The sequence below is a fragment of the Battus philenor genome, unplaced genomic scaffold (assembly GCF_028537555.1).
Source record: "Battus philenor isolate CCGP_79_NKW_IND1 unplaced genomic scaffold, ilBatPhil1.0.hap1 SCAF_21, whole genome shotgun sequence".
Lineage (NCBI taxonomy): Eukaryota > Metazoa > Arthropoda > Insecta > Lepidoptera > Papilionidae > Battus > Battus philenor.
Genome location: NW_027181684.1, coordinates 7,773,028 through 7,789,175, shown reverse-complemented (window position 1 = coordinate 7,789,175; position 16,148 = coordinate 7,773,028). Strand labels below are relative to the sequence as shown.

Sequence of the window (16,148 nt, the reverse complement as noted above, 5' to 3'; positions counted from 1 at the left end):
ACTCATTTCATTATAATATTTGGTAACACCATGAAATTCTCAGAAATGTCAGTTTATGAAAGCCTAGCTTATTATGGAAACCATTTATATACTAAAACGGGATGTAAAGATGAGATAAGAAACTAAGCTGCTTGAGAGGAAGTAGTCGCCGTAATATCTTGGCCTTAATAACTTTAAATAAATATAAATACGATTATCCGATTTGTGATAAATACATTCATTTTCTAGACTAGAAGAAAGAAGTCCATGATTTAATAAAAGAGCAATCAATTACATTTTAATTTAATATTAAAACATGAGTTACAACAAATGGCATCTTAAAGAAAAACCTAATTACAATAATAAAGCTGCTCATTATATCGAAACGTTAACAAATGTGATTAATTTCATTATTAAAACATCAAAGTCCACAGTCAAAAATCATGAATAGATTTTAAAGTCAAGATTCTTTTGAAAACTACGTAGAAGCTAAATTAATATTAGGAAAGATTAAAAGTGAATAGCAAAAGATAAAGCATACAAATTCTAAAGAAATTGTTTTCAACTGTGGACGACGAATCCCGAACGCAAAAATTTGGTTGCCGAGCGCTAAACGTAAAATACAATTTTGATCCCAAAATATTTGTTAATCATGATCTTAGCCGGGGTGTTCTTTACATAAAATAGATCATAGAACAATGCAAAGGCAATGAATAACTACTATTGGAATATATGTTATAACTATAGATATCTATTGTTTGTCTAATTAAGTACATATGTGGTATTTAACACTCTAATAGATCAGTTTTTACGCTTAAGTATTTCAATATTAAAATGTGCAGTTCTTTCATCTATCTAAAATGCGAAACAGAGTGCAGATCTGTGCAAGCAACGCAATCATGTGTAAAAACCTCTGATTCTATTATTATACTTTATAATAATCAACAATATTAACTATGACATCTAAAACTGCGCTCTAAAAATCAACTTTAATATGGAAGCAACAGTTTCAATTGAATTTCAAGACAACTAAACTTCATAAAAACTGCAGACAAGAGTTTTCAAATTGTCTAAAATATCGGTGGTCTTTTGTACTTGATTTTGGGATCAATTTATATCAATCCATATTTAGCTTCAAGTCACATTTAAAACCTATTTGCAAAAAGCATTTGATGCACGAGTAAAGCAAAATACGAAAAATACACAGCAAAATATCAATCCTAGATAATTTATATAAAAAAAAACATTCTGACTCGTTAAGAATAAATTAGAACAAATAAATTAGAAACAAAAACAGTTTGTTCTCATTAATCACAATAATCAAGGCCAGCGAAATCGCATGGCTAGCACTGATAATGCAAACATCGGAGAAACCTTTTCTTATTAGAAAACATCTATGCTGTAACCATTATACATATATTTTAATTAAATTAAAACAACCAATCACCTTAAGTCTAATATATTTACAGCTTAAATAACGCATAAAAAATATAGAGAGATTTTAGTACATGATATAAGGCATGACCATCACCTCCGTCTCGCACAGTTCAGGAAATCGTAACCATATTTCGTGAAATTATTTGCACTCTTACATCTAACGGAAGATAACTATAATGACATGATCCATAACTAATATTACATTAACAACCTCCAAACAACGTGTTCGCATCTAACCCTATTAAAACTTTTCAATGCTTAACATCAGTTCGCACCAGTGGTCGTTATAGAATAAATTCATTAGTCTATCATATCATTAGTTTTAACAATATTAACTAGCCTATGTAAGATATAACTCAATGATTTCGCTGCTGCGTACAACATCACAAGCTTGCATGTCTTAATTAGATACCGAATTCAAACAATTCTGAGATTACATATCAATTACATACAATATGGTGACTACTGTCACAATAATATAAAACGAAATCGAAAATAAATTAATAACACGATGTGAAAGTACATATTCTAACGGCACATATACGTCCTCGTACAAAAAGGGATCGAATAATTATTCTTACAAAAATATTATAATTTATAATCACATTATACCCCCACATATGTACAATTCAAGCGAGATTCAATACGTTGAGAGTCGACAAGCCGCTTTTTCCAGGTCTCATTATTGTCTCAAACAATTATGTTAGCGGAATGTAAAACACTTTAATATAATAAATCGTTTACCACAATATTTCTAAGATACATGTTTACCTAATTGAAGACATGCATATATCATAATATAGATGTGCTTCAAAAACATAATGCTAAAGTGAGTTAAATCTAATATTTATATTCCAACATTTGAGTGGAGTAGATATATGGTAATTTTCTAGTAAAATTACTAATGCCGTTAATTTAAATCATTTTATATATTATAGCAAATCGTTAAAATAAGTTGACGCCTACGTTACAAAATTAAAACTAAAAATTGAAAATGTTAGTAAAGATAATATAACTATATAAATAAGAAATTAATTAATTTTAGTCTTTAAATTTACATTGTCAGTAATATCTTTAAATCCTCTTATCACTATACTGACGCCATTTTATGGCTTTGCTATTTAAATCCTGTACATACATTTCAGTGTTAAACTTTGCCAATGTTGATATAATAATAAATCAAGTTTTAGGCACAATAATAAAGTATTTTCTGCCTGCCACTAGTTCATTCCGGGCTTTTGCTGAGCGCCAATAAATTGCAAATGCTTTGTAACTTCGTTAATTTGATAAATAATGAATCAGTTAGGTTTAATATGACCACGTAAAGAGAGAAAATGTAGTAATTAATAAACCAACGAAAACAAGTGACCGTAAAATAAATCACAAATTTGCCGAATTTTATGTTACCAACTTATATACATTTTATTTCTTATTTATTTTCGTCAGTTTGTGTGTAGTAGCTTTAATAGTCCATGTATCTATTTGAACAAATATATGATACTGATTATTCAAAACGACAGTCGTATGTACAATTAGATTTTAAATTTAAACTTTAATGTTAATAAAGGGCTTGTCTTACGATACCTTAATTTTACATACACTAGTACTAATAATAAAGAATTTGCTCGTTTTCTGAAAAAAACGTTTTATATCGATTGTACTTAAACTGTACTTAGTTGTGTAAGTCCAATATTTTTTTCACTTCTATGTTGAATATATATCATGACATTCATTCTTTTTTTATGAATGTATGTTTGTTTACCATAAAATCTTATTATCTGGACTAAAAAACCTATCAGTGTGCATTTTCGGTGTCAAAGAAGATAATGTTTCCCGCTACGGTTATAAATTGTGTGAAGTGTGACAGTTAGGGTTTCCAGAGTAATGATCTGATTTGAAGATAACTCAATGTAGGGTACTCATGTAAGTTAACCACTTATCAACAATCTTATCAATAATCGGACTAGAACTAGATTAAATGGACCAAAAGAGCAGAACGATTTTACGTACAAGAATGAATGTGTTCGTAATGTTATGCGTGGCAGGCACGGCAACGTCAGGAGACGCGAGGAGGGAGTCGACGTGGACGTCTTGTTGACCGCGAGGATCGAGGGGGATGCAGGGATTCCGCGCCTCGAGTCCTGGTGTCTGCGTGTCGAGCGGTGCAAGCAGGCAGCTCCGGGTCAGCTGGACGAGGCGCAAGCAAGTATGAGGCGTCCAGCGCCCCCCTTGGAGTCCCCGCACCCAGCAACCGACGAGCTATGTTGTTCACACGCTCTTTTTGACGTTCACGACGCTCTAATGCTGTTGTAGGTGATGCAGCCTGTGAAATGACAAATTATATACAACGATAATGATATACGACCTCGAAAAGCCGTTTTTCTAACGTCACTTCTTCAATGTGGCCTCAACCAAATATAAATAGGAAAATTAAACCAAAATAAAGAGTGAACTAACAATTCGTTAACATTAAAATCTCACGCCCTAAACAAACACATCAAACGAGTTATTGACACCGATGCTAATGTAATTTGCTGTCTACAATTGTGGCGCATGGTTTTAGTAAGATAGAGCCACATGCCACACATCCAACGAGTCCCTGCCGGTGGTCAAAGATGTGTTTTCGGAAAAGCTTCCAAAGATTTCAAAACTTAATGACTCATGGCCATCTCATGGCCACTCAGTCCACCTCTATCTCCAGCAGATTTCTTTCCGACGTTGGCGATTTCGCGGTCGCTTTGGTTATGAGTATTGGCAAATTTCCGAACTCGCTTAGAATAGTTTTAAAATCGAAATACTGATCATTAAGATGGTATAATTTAAAAAAAATCCAAGTAATTGTTTCATCTTCCGATGATCATGACGAGGTCGTTTGTCGATTTTAATTACATGGCTTTAATCACGTGTATGCTTTCTTTTGTTATCGTTATAAAGTGGTCAATGTAAATTATGTAAAAAACATAGTTATACAATAAATGGGCTATTTATTAGCTCAACAAACACACGTCATGAAAAACCTATTTTAAAAAAAATAACATTATCATTTTAAAATAAATATATGAATAAAATATAATAACTTGAACAACAATGGGTCTCGCAGTGTCCACACGCCTTTCCGCTATATGCGCAAAGTAGATTTTATAGTTTTTCAGTCAGCATGGAAAAGCATCATATTTTGTCATATTTTGGTTTTAAAAGCAAGATATAAATGAAATTTACAGTGAACTAAAATTTACCTTAACGGTAACTGTGAGAGGTTCAGCTACAGGTTTCTTCTTAGTTTCAGCAAATGATTTGTTAGTTTTGTCACTTGGCGCTACACTCTTGGCTGCCCTGCCTTTCAGATACTCTGGAGACACTTCGTGCGGCTGTAATAAAAAAAACAATTACTACTATATATATATATATGTGTCATACTCTATAAATAATTTGACTTTACCCATATTAGTTTGTTAATGTAATTGTCAAGCCTATTTTTACCACCTTCGACGTTAAGTATATATATATATAGCTTTACTTTATGCGCGGGACAGCAGTTATAATCGCACTATCGATATATACAGAGTGACCTACATTTAATAATGCGATTAAAGTTATATTTTCTAATATTATTTTTAATCGACTTCGAGTGCCGGTCTGGCGTGCAAATCAGGGAGGACTCGATTGCCTCCCTGATAGGCGGGGAATTCAAACATTCATTCTTAACCCTCTGTAAAGAAATAGTCAAAAAAGCCACAAGCATAAACAAAACGCAAACATAAAAAACAAATAGAAAATAGAAAATAAAGTGACAAAATGAAACATAAATCTGTGATAAATGAAAAATAATTATAGAGTAAGAAATTTATTGTAAAATATTAATAAATTGTTATTATTGTAAAATAAAAAAGGTAACATAAAAACACAAAATGGAATTAGTAATAAGAAAAGAGGAAAGAATGAAAGTTGAATAGAGCGAATGAGAAAGAAAGATGAATTGTTGAATGAAAGATAGAAAACAGACTGAAAGAAATGATAATGTAAAGAAAGAAAGACGAGTAAGAAAATAAAAACGTATGTGAAAAATATTGTATAAAAGGTCCCTGTCCCAAAAATCAGATAGGGGTACGAGAGGCCCCCAATAGCGGGGGTCATAAAAAAAAATAAAAATATTATTTTTAATCAACATCAAGCACTGTTTTAAGATTAATCAGACCAAAAGCACATTTTATGTGGAGATATTACATCTTCTTTTATATTACTTAAGAATCCAATCTCTCCATATTTATTATAATATTTCAACCTTATAGACTAAAGGGCTTAGAGACTTGAAATTTGGTAGAAATATTCCTTACACCAAGAAGAGATTAGCTAAGAACGGATTTTACTAAATTCGTTTAGGAAGTCAGGCAACTTTTTCACTTGAGCGGACTTGCATTCGTGCAAAAAAGGTTTAAATAAATAATGTTAACACCTTTAGCGCACGGCTTTTTTTTAAAAATAAAATCAACGTTTGGGTATGCGGACCTTCAGAAGCGTAGGTATTGTAGAGCCAGTATTTGTTATCGCAGTTAATTAGAAAAGTGATCGATATAGGCATTGATTACAGCCACAGCTGGTTAGTGTTCAACGTGTTAAGTTCCAAAAAATAAAAACCAAAAATTTACTAAATTAAAATGCCAAAAAACATATTCAGTTTACTTTAAAAATAGTCTAAAATTTAAGTGAGTAAATATTTTAAGCGTACTTGGATAATTTAAGCACAAATAAGTTTAATAAAGATCAAAAAGGGAAATAATAATTGCAAATGTAACAAGATGTGTCTGTAACATGAATTATTATTTACTAACCGCATAGGTGCGTGTGATCTTGAGGCGGTGCGGGAAGTGATCGAAGGCGTACGGCTTGGTGCACAGCGGGTACTTCGGACGCGACACCTTCGTGAATAGACGCGCTGTGCGGTCTACACGCAGCTCACAGATGTACACGTGCTCTTCGCGCGCGCCCACCGGTCGTCCCTGTTCACAGAAACATGTTTTTACTAATTATAAATCAACTCACACATACAATGAATAAATTCAGGGCGCAGAGAAGCGCATAATATTTTCTGATACAACGAATCATAACATCACAACTTGTAACATTATACTTGTTCCCTGATGTAGGTAGTCAGGAACTGTATACACACTGTTGTTGTACCAAATATGTTTGTAGAACTTTGTTACAAAACGTAGGTAAGCTATAATGTTTAAAAAAAAAAAGAAAAAAAGCTATTATGACTTAGATTTAAAAAGTAACATCCATCTTTAATTATCCTAGGCATCTGTCTTTTTCTTATTTCTTGTGTTTTTTGAAATTAACTTCTCTCGTAAAATATACATATTGCACTACATTACCGTAAATAGTTATTAATGGCGACCCTTAATTGAATTTGTAGTAATTCCCTTTTATTTAGTATCGTACTATAAAGCAACGATTTATTTTTAATACATAATTTACTTCATAAAGTATGCTAAAAAACATGCATTTCTGATGAATAACTAGATGTACGTATATGTTAATTAAATAATACAGAATATATATCACCTTGCAATAAGTGTTAAGGTCCATGACCCAGCACTGTGACATAACCAGTTCTATTGGAACAGCTTCATACAATGGCACCCTCATTACTTCATTAGGAAAAAATCTGTAACAAAGTGGTTAAGATTGTAAATAGCTATATAAAATTATGTCCATTCATGTTATGTTTAATTAACGTCTATTTGACAATGAAACACAAGTATAATTACAAAAATCATTAATTTTTGTGCCCTTAGTTTGTGATTTTATTTTCACATATTTTTTGTCACAAATGCTCTCAATATTGTTTTACTAGATTCTAGAGCCCAAGAAGAATAAATTAAGGTTGAATCCATTCGGGAATCTTAAAGATTCAAGTGTTTTAACAAAATTTTTTGAAAAGGCCTGTTTCCAGTAGCATCGTAAGGATTTCAAATACATACTTCCTAGTAGGCTCGTGGAAAGTCTCGTGCGGGCGTAAGTAGTGATGTCCGTACACGTAGCGCTCTTGAGTGTCCTTATGCTTCCACATACGCTCCACGCGGAAGATGTCCAGCTCGGACACAGGGATCTCACCGATCGTCTGGTAAGTGTGCTTGCGGACTTCTACCTCTTTACCGATCTGTGTTTGACATAAAATATTTTTATTTGCTATAAGGTTTAGACTCCGGAAAAAGAAATAGTTACTTTTACTTTTTATCTATGAATATTTTATTGAAGCTACCTTCTTAACTTAGCCAAATTAAAGTGGAATTATTCGATTTATATTAAAACCTAGACATAATTTATTTAATAACATTTTATGTTTATAATTGTATCAAATTATAAACTACTAATAGAAATAAGATGTTAAGACTTATATCAAATAACACCTTACGTAGAACTAAACCTACATAATTATTCCCATAATATAGGATTATGATAGCCATACCTTGTTGTTACCATTGTCTTCTTTATCTTTTCCTTTCGCTGCGCTCTTTAGTTTCTTCCTATCAACTCTTTTTGTTTTCGGCGATTCAGCCTTGTCGCCGTTCTTAACACTGACGTCTGGATGCTTCTCATCAATCGGTATGTCTCGTAAAACGTACACCGTATCACCCTGCCTCACTTGTAGCTCTCCACGCATTAAAGATAAGTAAAACTGATGACCTTCTTCTGTGTAATCATCTAATGGAATTTCGCGGTCCACCTAAAATAAAGAGTTATGTTAAATCATATCATAATCATCATTTATACAGGTTTTCACTATTGATATTTAAATAAAGACTAGAATCTTTAATATAACTAATAGAAGTTAAAAATTAAAATAGTCTGTATCTTGCAATGTATAGAAACAACTGTGAAACGATTGTTCCTTATTACCTTCTAGTCAAGCTTACTTTCGTCTGCGTCAGAACTTGCTTTGCATGAAGGCATCGTGATTACGCGCATTGTTTTTAAATGAGATAATGGTTCGCGGAATATTATTTTTGAATCTTCCAAAATTCCCACTACATAAAAAAGTAACAAGCATCTTTACACAGGGACAAGAAAGTGAACAGAATAAAGACAAGTTGGAAATATGAGAAGATAAGGTTGTACGGATTAATTAGTGCAATTGTATTTTGACAACTACGACAGTGTTTCCGAGTTTAAATTTATTACCCACCAGTTCATAGTCAACTTTCATTGGTTGTTTTAGTCCAGAAGAGAAGATCTGTTCAAGCATGTCATAAGGTTGGCATGCGGTAATCGTTTTAATTAGTAAATAGATTGTTTTTGTGTTATAAAATGAATGAGAGGGTCATTCATTTCCTCCCCAGTCATTTCCGTGAAAAACTTGCTTTACATCAACCAGTGTAATTGGTTGATAGTAAGACCGCGTGTAGCCACTAGCGTGTATGAAGAAAGACTGAGTCAAAGACCAATAAAAATTACCTATACCAAGACTATAACTTATCCGGAAACACCCTGGTGCTTGCGTCTCGGGGCATGTCTGACCAAGATGACCTAAATTGATCCCTGTCCTCTCCATATATACTTCAAATAGTAAATAAATAATTATTAAAGAGAAAAAAAATAATTTTAAGTTTACCTTAAGTTTCTGGACTTCATTTCATCAACTAATAACAAATAATAACTAGACAATAGAAGAAAATAATGCATAATTAACAATATATGTAGGTGTGGTGAATGTATCTGCATGTACCTGGCGTTGTGCACAGTTGTGACAGTAATGCGGAGCAGTCGTGTCGGCAACACGCATGCAGCGAGCGTGCTGCCAGACACCACAGCCGCTGCCACCACACTGAACCATCAGCCCCTCCTCCACGTGCAGCCCGCAGATGCACAGGATCACCTCCTCTGCGATCAAATACACACTCTTATCATCATCATCATATAAATACTTGTTTAATCAATCTTACAAATGAATAGAATTAATACAACAATAAGTACTACTTATCACGCCGGTTAGTAACTAAAGATTCTTTTTCTCTTATTTTGATTATCCTTTCCACCTTACAACTTAAAGTATTTTGGCAATAATTTATATTTAAATTGTTATTGATACGTGGCGAAGGTCGTGTAGCCAAAAATGAATAGACCTTGGACCACTACATAGAAATATAACAGAAAATTTTATTTTTATAGTGGCTAATTTTAGATTATATTAGATATATAGATATATAAATTGTTATATGAAGGTATGGTACCCTATGGTACATTTCAAAAATTAATTATGGGTAAACGCATTTTTAAATTTCTCTATACTTGTTTTCGATCGCTACAATCATCATTCTCTTTCACTTACATGCAAAAATGGAAGTAATATAGTCTATTAATGGTATCGTATGATTAAGTGAATGCCATGCGTTGTGTTCAAACAGGCACTTACCGGTCTTAGTCTTTTGTATGAAGCCGGATGGCAATGATTCTTGTGGACCCAAAATCTTTGCCAGCTGCTCAGCGAACTCCGACTTTGCTGTGTTGTAAACCTAAATTAATTAATTTAAATAGATTACTATTGCATTGTTACACAAAAAAGCTTACTACGTTAGTATAATTAATTAACCACAAATAAAGATTAACATTAACATTTCAACTATTACTTTACATGAAACAATAACAAGTGACAAGACATAGAGATCTATTTAAATTTAGGGCATTTAGTTATTGCTTCTTAGGTTTGAAAGGCTCCCCTCCCTCCCAAAATGGTACATTATCCAAGGCTGTCTGTCACTTGGTACGCTCGCGTTTAGCTTTGAGATTAAATGATACACCTCTATATCGGTTCATGTTATCGGATTATGGTATCGCTATTGTTGTATAATTACATTGTTTTTTTTTATTTTTTTGTTTCTCGGAGCTTAGATCAGAAACGGCTAAATGATTTCACAGTTTGGCGTCTCGCCTTCATTATTTTAATGTATTGATGGTTAATATGGTTGACACAAAGGGATTAACGTAAAATCTCTAACTAAAATAAAAAATAAAAAACCTTTTTTAGCTGAGTAGCTGCGGCTCCCATAGCCGTGAAGCGCCCTTGCTCCCTTATGACGGTGGAGAACAGAGCGTTCATATCGGCGTCGAACTGCATGAGGGTGTCGTAGTGGAAACGATTGATGTTGTTCTCTATCGTGTTCAGGTCTGGAGTATGACTTTCTTGCTGCTTGCCGCGCTCCGCTTTGATTTTCATTAATGATGTACACACTAGTTTCTCTTCTTCGTCTGACAAATAAAAATGTAAGAAATTTACACCTATGTTTTATTTACACTCATCACTTTATCTATAGAAATAAAGTTTTTTTTATTCATTTATGGCCCCCGTTATTGGGGGCCTCTCGTTCACCCATCTTATTTTTGGGACATTATAATAAACTATACTATTATCACCTTCTCTCTCTCATCTTTTACAATTTCTCTATTTCTTCCTTCACATTTTTTATTATTGTCACAGCATTCATTAACACTACATTCACGAATCGCCTCCCGTCCCTCGCCATATTTCTTCAAATTTTAGTCCATTGGAAATGTAAATGATTAATTTTTCTTACCCACAATGTTACCATTACGTGTTATTTTATACAATTTCTTCTTAAAATATGTTACAGTGTTCTCTTACACGGTTTTGTTACGCTTAATTACAACATTTATGACCACGTAACAAAAACGAAAGAAAGTTTGGAGGCTTCAAATGAAACTTAAGGTTAAGTGATTTAAAATTGGATAGGACAATTCATTTCGCCGGTAGCTCAGCTAAAAGTCTAGAGGAGTCAAGTACCAACAGTCTAGAGGACGTTCATTAAGTTCGCGAAGCGCGAGGGGTAACTAGTATATTATATCCAGATGTATAAAACTTTCTCATAAACGGCGAGAACAGAAAGTAGAAGAGATTGGATTGTTGAACCTTGAATAATCAAGTTATTACATCAGTTACATTACTCCATATAAACAGCTACCGCTTTATTTTTAACGTCATCATTTCAGCCATAGGACTTCCACTGCTAGAAATATGCCTGCCCTATGGATTTCCATAGAACAAGCTGGCCACGAAGATGTCTTTTCACATACATACATTTACATTTATTTACTATATATCTCTAAATATTACTTTTAAATACTATATGAAGAGATTCACCTTTAACAGCCACAACGCAGTTGAACAGCGCTTTGAACACCCTCGCTAAACGTGGTTTGGGTTCAAGAGACGGGTCGTCTTCAAAACGCAGCAGTTCTTTAGTGTTTTCCTCTTTAGAAGCCCGCAACATCTGCAGTCTCTTGAGGAAGATTGCCGGGTTCATCGTGTCCGGTAAGGTAAGTGGGTTGACGTTGATAGTTACAGAAGGAGCAGGGGCGATGATGGAACTTGAAACAGGAGCAGAGGCAGGGACAGGCGCAGAGGTGGAACTGGCTGAGGGAATAGGGGCCGAAGGAGGAGACGGTGGCAAGGAGAGTGACAGACGCTCCCGTATACGCCGGACCTGTGGAGCATCTTTATTAATAACTCCGTTGATTATCAAAAGTAGAACGGTAGTTAAAATTAGAATTTACTGCCGATATTTAATTTTCAGATAAAACTAATTGTCACTTCGAGCGTTAGTTATAATCAGCACTAGAGAAAATAAAGAAAATTATTTAAGATTGAACGTGATAGTTAAAAAAAAATTAAAATGATCTAGGACAAAAAGATTAGTAAAAATTTTACACTAAAAGAACTTATCGAATCAGGTAACGTCCCACGATCAATGTAATTAACGCGTTTTGTTTAGAGCTAGTCTTAACTGATATTCAATTTTAACCATCAGTTTTCACAAAAGAATTTAGCAAAAAGTAGTTCTAAGGAAAACGAAAAAAATTAAAACTAATAAAAATGTATAATATCTATAATATAAAATTATACTGAAATGACGTGGATTCTTCTGACATTAGGTCTCGAACATTCTTTTTAAATATAACAATTTCTTTTGTTTTTGTCTCCCTGATAATAAGTGGTGTAGTATGATACACTACTTTAATTTTTTTACGAAACAAAACCAAAAAAAAGACAAATAAAATAAAACTGTTTAGGTAAAGCATCAGTTAATTTTACAGATTTTAACAAATTCACAAATTCTAAAATTCGATTCTAAAAAAACCTGCATCAGAGTATCATCAAAGAATGCCAGAATATGAAGTACCACTCAGATTTTTAGCTGATTGACAATGACATGCATATACAAAGCAATGCAATCAAAGAATAAAATCGTTTTTAAACTGCATAGAAACCCACTAGACACAAAATGTTAAATAGCACAAAGCTGAACCTAAGAAGGAAAGGAGTTGTCACTTGAAGCACTGACAATATATCAATATAAACATTTACTCTTGTCCTTGTTTACAGCAACATTTATGGTGATATTATAATATTAGCAGCTATTAGTGTATAACATTTGATTCACAATTAAATATGTTTTAATAGAAATCATCATTATATCAATCGATAGACGCCCACTGCAAGGCATGGACCTCCGGCAAAGATCGACCACGATGACCTTGTCTTGCGCTGCATCAAGCAACTACCACGATCCGGACTATATCGTCAGTCCACCCAGTGGGGGCTTTACCCACGCCGTACAAAGAGGTCGCGGTAGCCAGCCTTTCGGCCTAAAAATGTCTATCGGTTGTACGAGCGTTGTGCCCCGCCACCTGCCATTGCAGATAAGCATTTCTTCGAGCTTCGTCGGTGACTTTAGATTTTCTACGGATTTCTGATTCAATCTCGCTCTGAGCGTAACCCTCTTTATAAATAGAAATAACTTTTACTTATACTTACATTTTCAAGATTCCTGAACAAAAAGCAATGCCTTTCTTTAACCATATTCCTTTCTCTAGCGGTAAGAGGTTTCATCTGTGGCTCCTGCCACAATTTGTTTAAATGCTGCTGATATTTCAGAATCGTCATGTTCTTGAGGTCGCAGGCCGTGACGCTTGGTTGTTCGGACTTCTTGTTACATTTGGCTGCTTTTCTTGGCCTTCCCACTCGAAGTGGGTTGCTATTCGAACTATGAGACTGGTTTGAAGCGTTCGATGGTGTACGAGATTGTGTTTTCACTGGTTGTTTGGTTATCCTTTGGGATTTACCTCCGATAACACCTCGACAATCTTCTGAATCGCATTTACAGGGCTGAAAGAAGATAAACCTATTTCATTTTTCTGATAATAAAGAATACAAAATACATGTTTTTTATTCATTGCATATATATATATATATGTTAATATTACACAATAAATTGTTTCTTAAAGACAAGTAAAAGTATCTTTATTCAAATAAGTTTTTATACATACTTTAGAATCCTTAATTATTTTAATATTACAAGTAATAAGCTACCTGCTTCGGAATGCCTAACACCGCTTAACTGCCGGAAACTCAACAGTTGCTTTTTTCAATAAAATATAGCAATGATTGATGTATACATTATAATATCAAATATATTAATGAGTAAACAAAGGTCAATACCTCAATCATCAATTTCCATTTTTCTTTTATAATATGCTCTTAATTTTAGAATTAAAACTACGAAAAGAAAGATATGTACCTGACCAACTGCAGGGTTGAAAAGAGAGAAGTTGTAGTCATATGTAAGTTCTTCGCCTGGTTCAATGTCCCTTAAAGCGAATAGCGCCATTCGGAACGTGCCTAATACATAAAAACAATCAATTGTAAATTTTCTAAGTAACAACTAGAACAGACTTAATCTAATGTCTACCTTTTAATACTAACGATTATTTATAGCCCAGCGCTAAGTCGCTGCCTACCCGTACTGACTAAACCCAACTAAACGATAATTTTTATTATCTGGTAAGTAATCATAATATTTAAAACATTTTTACTAAAATTATAATTACCTTGTATGTTAATTCTTGAAATACAGATTTTCGTGACATGTATTAATTAACAGCAAATGAGCTATAAATATACACCTTTAAAGCTTTTACACCTATTACCAATCATCTTGTATTAATTTACGATAGGTAAAGCTTTCCAGTCTGTACATAATCATATGACCACCTTAGTTACGTTATTAAAAACTTGACTTCTATTAAACAAAAATAAACTACATATTTTAAATTGCATTGTGATTTTATAATGGACTATATAGTGTAGGTGTGATGGAGTATGGACATACCGTTAGCGGTCCACTTCTGCATCTCGCAGTTGGGTCGGCAAGAATGATTAACGAAGCGTCCGTCGCCACCCATGCGATGTCCGTCGATCACCAACCCACCATCCAGGTGCAGGCAATAGTGGTGTGTGTCCCGTGCGTAACGCGTCGCCATGCGTTCCTAAAAATTGTTATTTTTTATCATACGTTAAGTATTGTAATAATGAACTTATAAGAAGGCACGAGGTCACCCAGACGGCATTGGGAAGAGCTACGCTCAGATTTTCATTGCGAGCGGAATCAGAAAAGAGGAGACCTGACCCGCAAACGAACCAAAATCTTCAAAATAGTTCGAAGAATTGATCGTCCGAAGTGGCAGTGGGCGGAGCACATTTTTCGTGCAACCGATGACCGTGAGGGCAGATAAGTATATTGGGGCTGAAAGGTAAGAGCATCGCATAGATAAACTCCACTCTAGAAGGACCGACGATATAATTAAGGTCGCGAGAAATCGCTTGATGCAAATAGCTCAAGACCGGTCATCATAGTGATCTTTGCAGCGGGCGTACCAGGCAGGTATCTGCGGAAAACAAGAAGGAGGAGAGTGGAAGAACTGAAGAGACGGGTGAAGGCGCAATTAACAAAACGTGTAATATTTGAGAGCAGATGATTTGTCGTTTGTCTGCGTCCTCCGTCCTGCCGCAACATACCTTAGTACGTAACTAGCTTTTGCATGAAAACTATGGTATTAAGTCAGTGGATTATGTTTAATGCAGGTTTAATTTCTTTGGAAAAATGGCTAGTTTACGAACAAATGTTAACTTATTCCAATGTAAATACTTACCATTAAGGGATGATATATTTCAAGCTTTTGTATTTCTACTACGATTTGATTAAGTTTAATCTAATAATTAATAATAGATAACAATAATACTATAAATTACTTAAAGAATTTCTCACCTTAAACTCCTTATCAGAGACTACCTCGCCGACGTATTCCAAGATGAAGTCGCCTGAGGTGATGGGATGTTTGGTACGAACGCCCCAACCTTTGTTCTCGGTCATGAATTTCTCGAGTCCCGAAGCCCATTCGTGTCGCTGTATGCGTTGGTTCTTGCATTTATCGCTGTTTATCAATAAATATTTAATTTTGTGTTCCACATAAACAACTTTTAAAAAAAATAGACTTTTTAATATTATTTTATGGGGATAACGCAAACGAACTTTAATATGAACTACAATTCATACAAAAACAAACAAATACATGCATGGTGTTTTATAAATCAACATCTAGCTCATAAGGCAGGTGGCGGCTACCTTAGAAAATGTCCATATATAAGCCGCAGGTGTTAAAATTTTTGAATTGTAGAAATAGAATTTTTTTTTTAAATTCAGGTAGTGTAAATGAAGTATGATTTTTTGTACGTCATTTACAGAAGGATTATATAATATACTAACGATAAAAAAATAGGAAAATTAAGGATTAGTGGTTACAGAAATAATATAAAATGACATGGTACATAAAATTAATTTAATTTTGTAACAGGATTAATTTACTGAAATTGATCG

The 16,148-nt window shown here is 33.9% G+C and overlaps 1 protein-coding gene across 3 annotated transcripts in view; it reads right to left on the bottom strand.

Moving 5' to 3' along the window:
• Positions 1 to 317: 317 nt before the first annotated feature.
• Positions 318 to 16,148, bottom strand: part of ash1 (histone-lysine N-methyltransferase ash1) — a 65,368-nt gene continuing 49,537 nt past the window's right edge. For all 3 annotated transcript variants that reach the window (XM_068766598.1, XM_068766599.1, XM_068766600.1), the window contains 14 exons: positions 15,540 to 15,705; positions 14,604 to 14,760; positions 14,013 to 14,113; positions 13,250 to 13,600; positions 11,576 to 11,918; positions 10,436 to 10,665; positions 9,833 to 9,932; positions 9,146 to 9,300; positions 7,889 to 8,146; positions 7,401 to 7,579; positions 6,982 to 7,084; positions 6,246 to 6,413; positions 4,653 to 4,784; positions 318 to 3,739 (listed from right to left, as the gene is read on the bottom strand). In XM_068766598.1, coding sequence (XP_068622699.1) covers positions 3,473 to 3,739; positions 4,653 to 4,784; positions 6,246 to 6,413; positions 6,982 to 7,084; positions 7,401 to 7,579; positions 7,889 to 8,146; positions 9,146 to 9,300; positions 9,833 to 9,932; positions 10,436 to 10,665; positions 11,576 to 11,918; positions 13,250 to 13,600; positions 14,013 to 14,113; positions 14,604 to 14,760; positions 15,540 to 15,705 — 2,710 coding nt within the window. In that variant the 3' untranslated portion in view covers positions 318 to 3,472. The remainder of the gene's footprint in view (positions 3,740 to 4,652; positions 4,785 to 6,245; positions 6,414 to 6,981; positions 7,085 to 7,400; positions 7,580 to 7,888; positions 8,147 to 9,145; positions 9,301 to 9,832; positions 9,933 to 10,435; positions 10,666 to 11,575; positions 11,919 to 13,249; positions 13,601 to 14,012; positions 14,114 to 14,603; positions 14,761 to 15,539; positions 15,706 to 16,148) is intronic.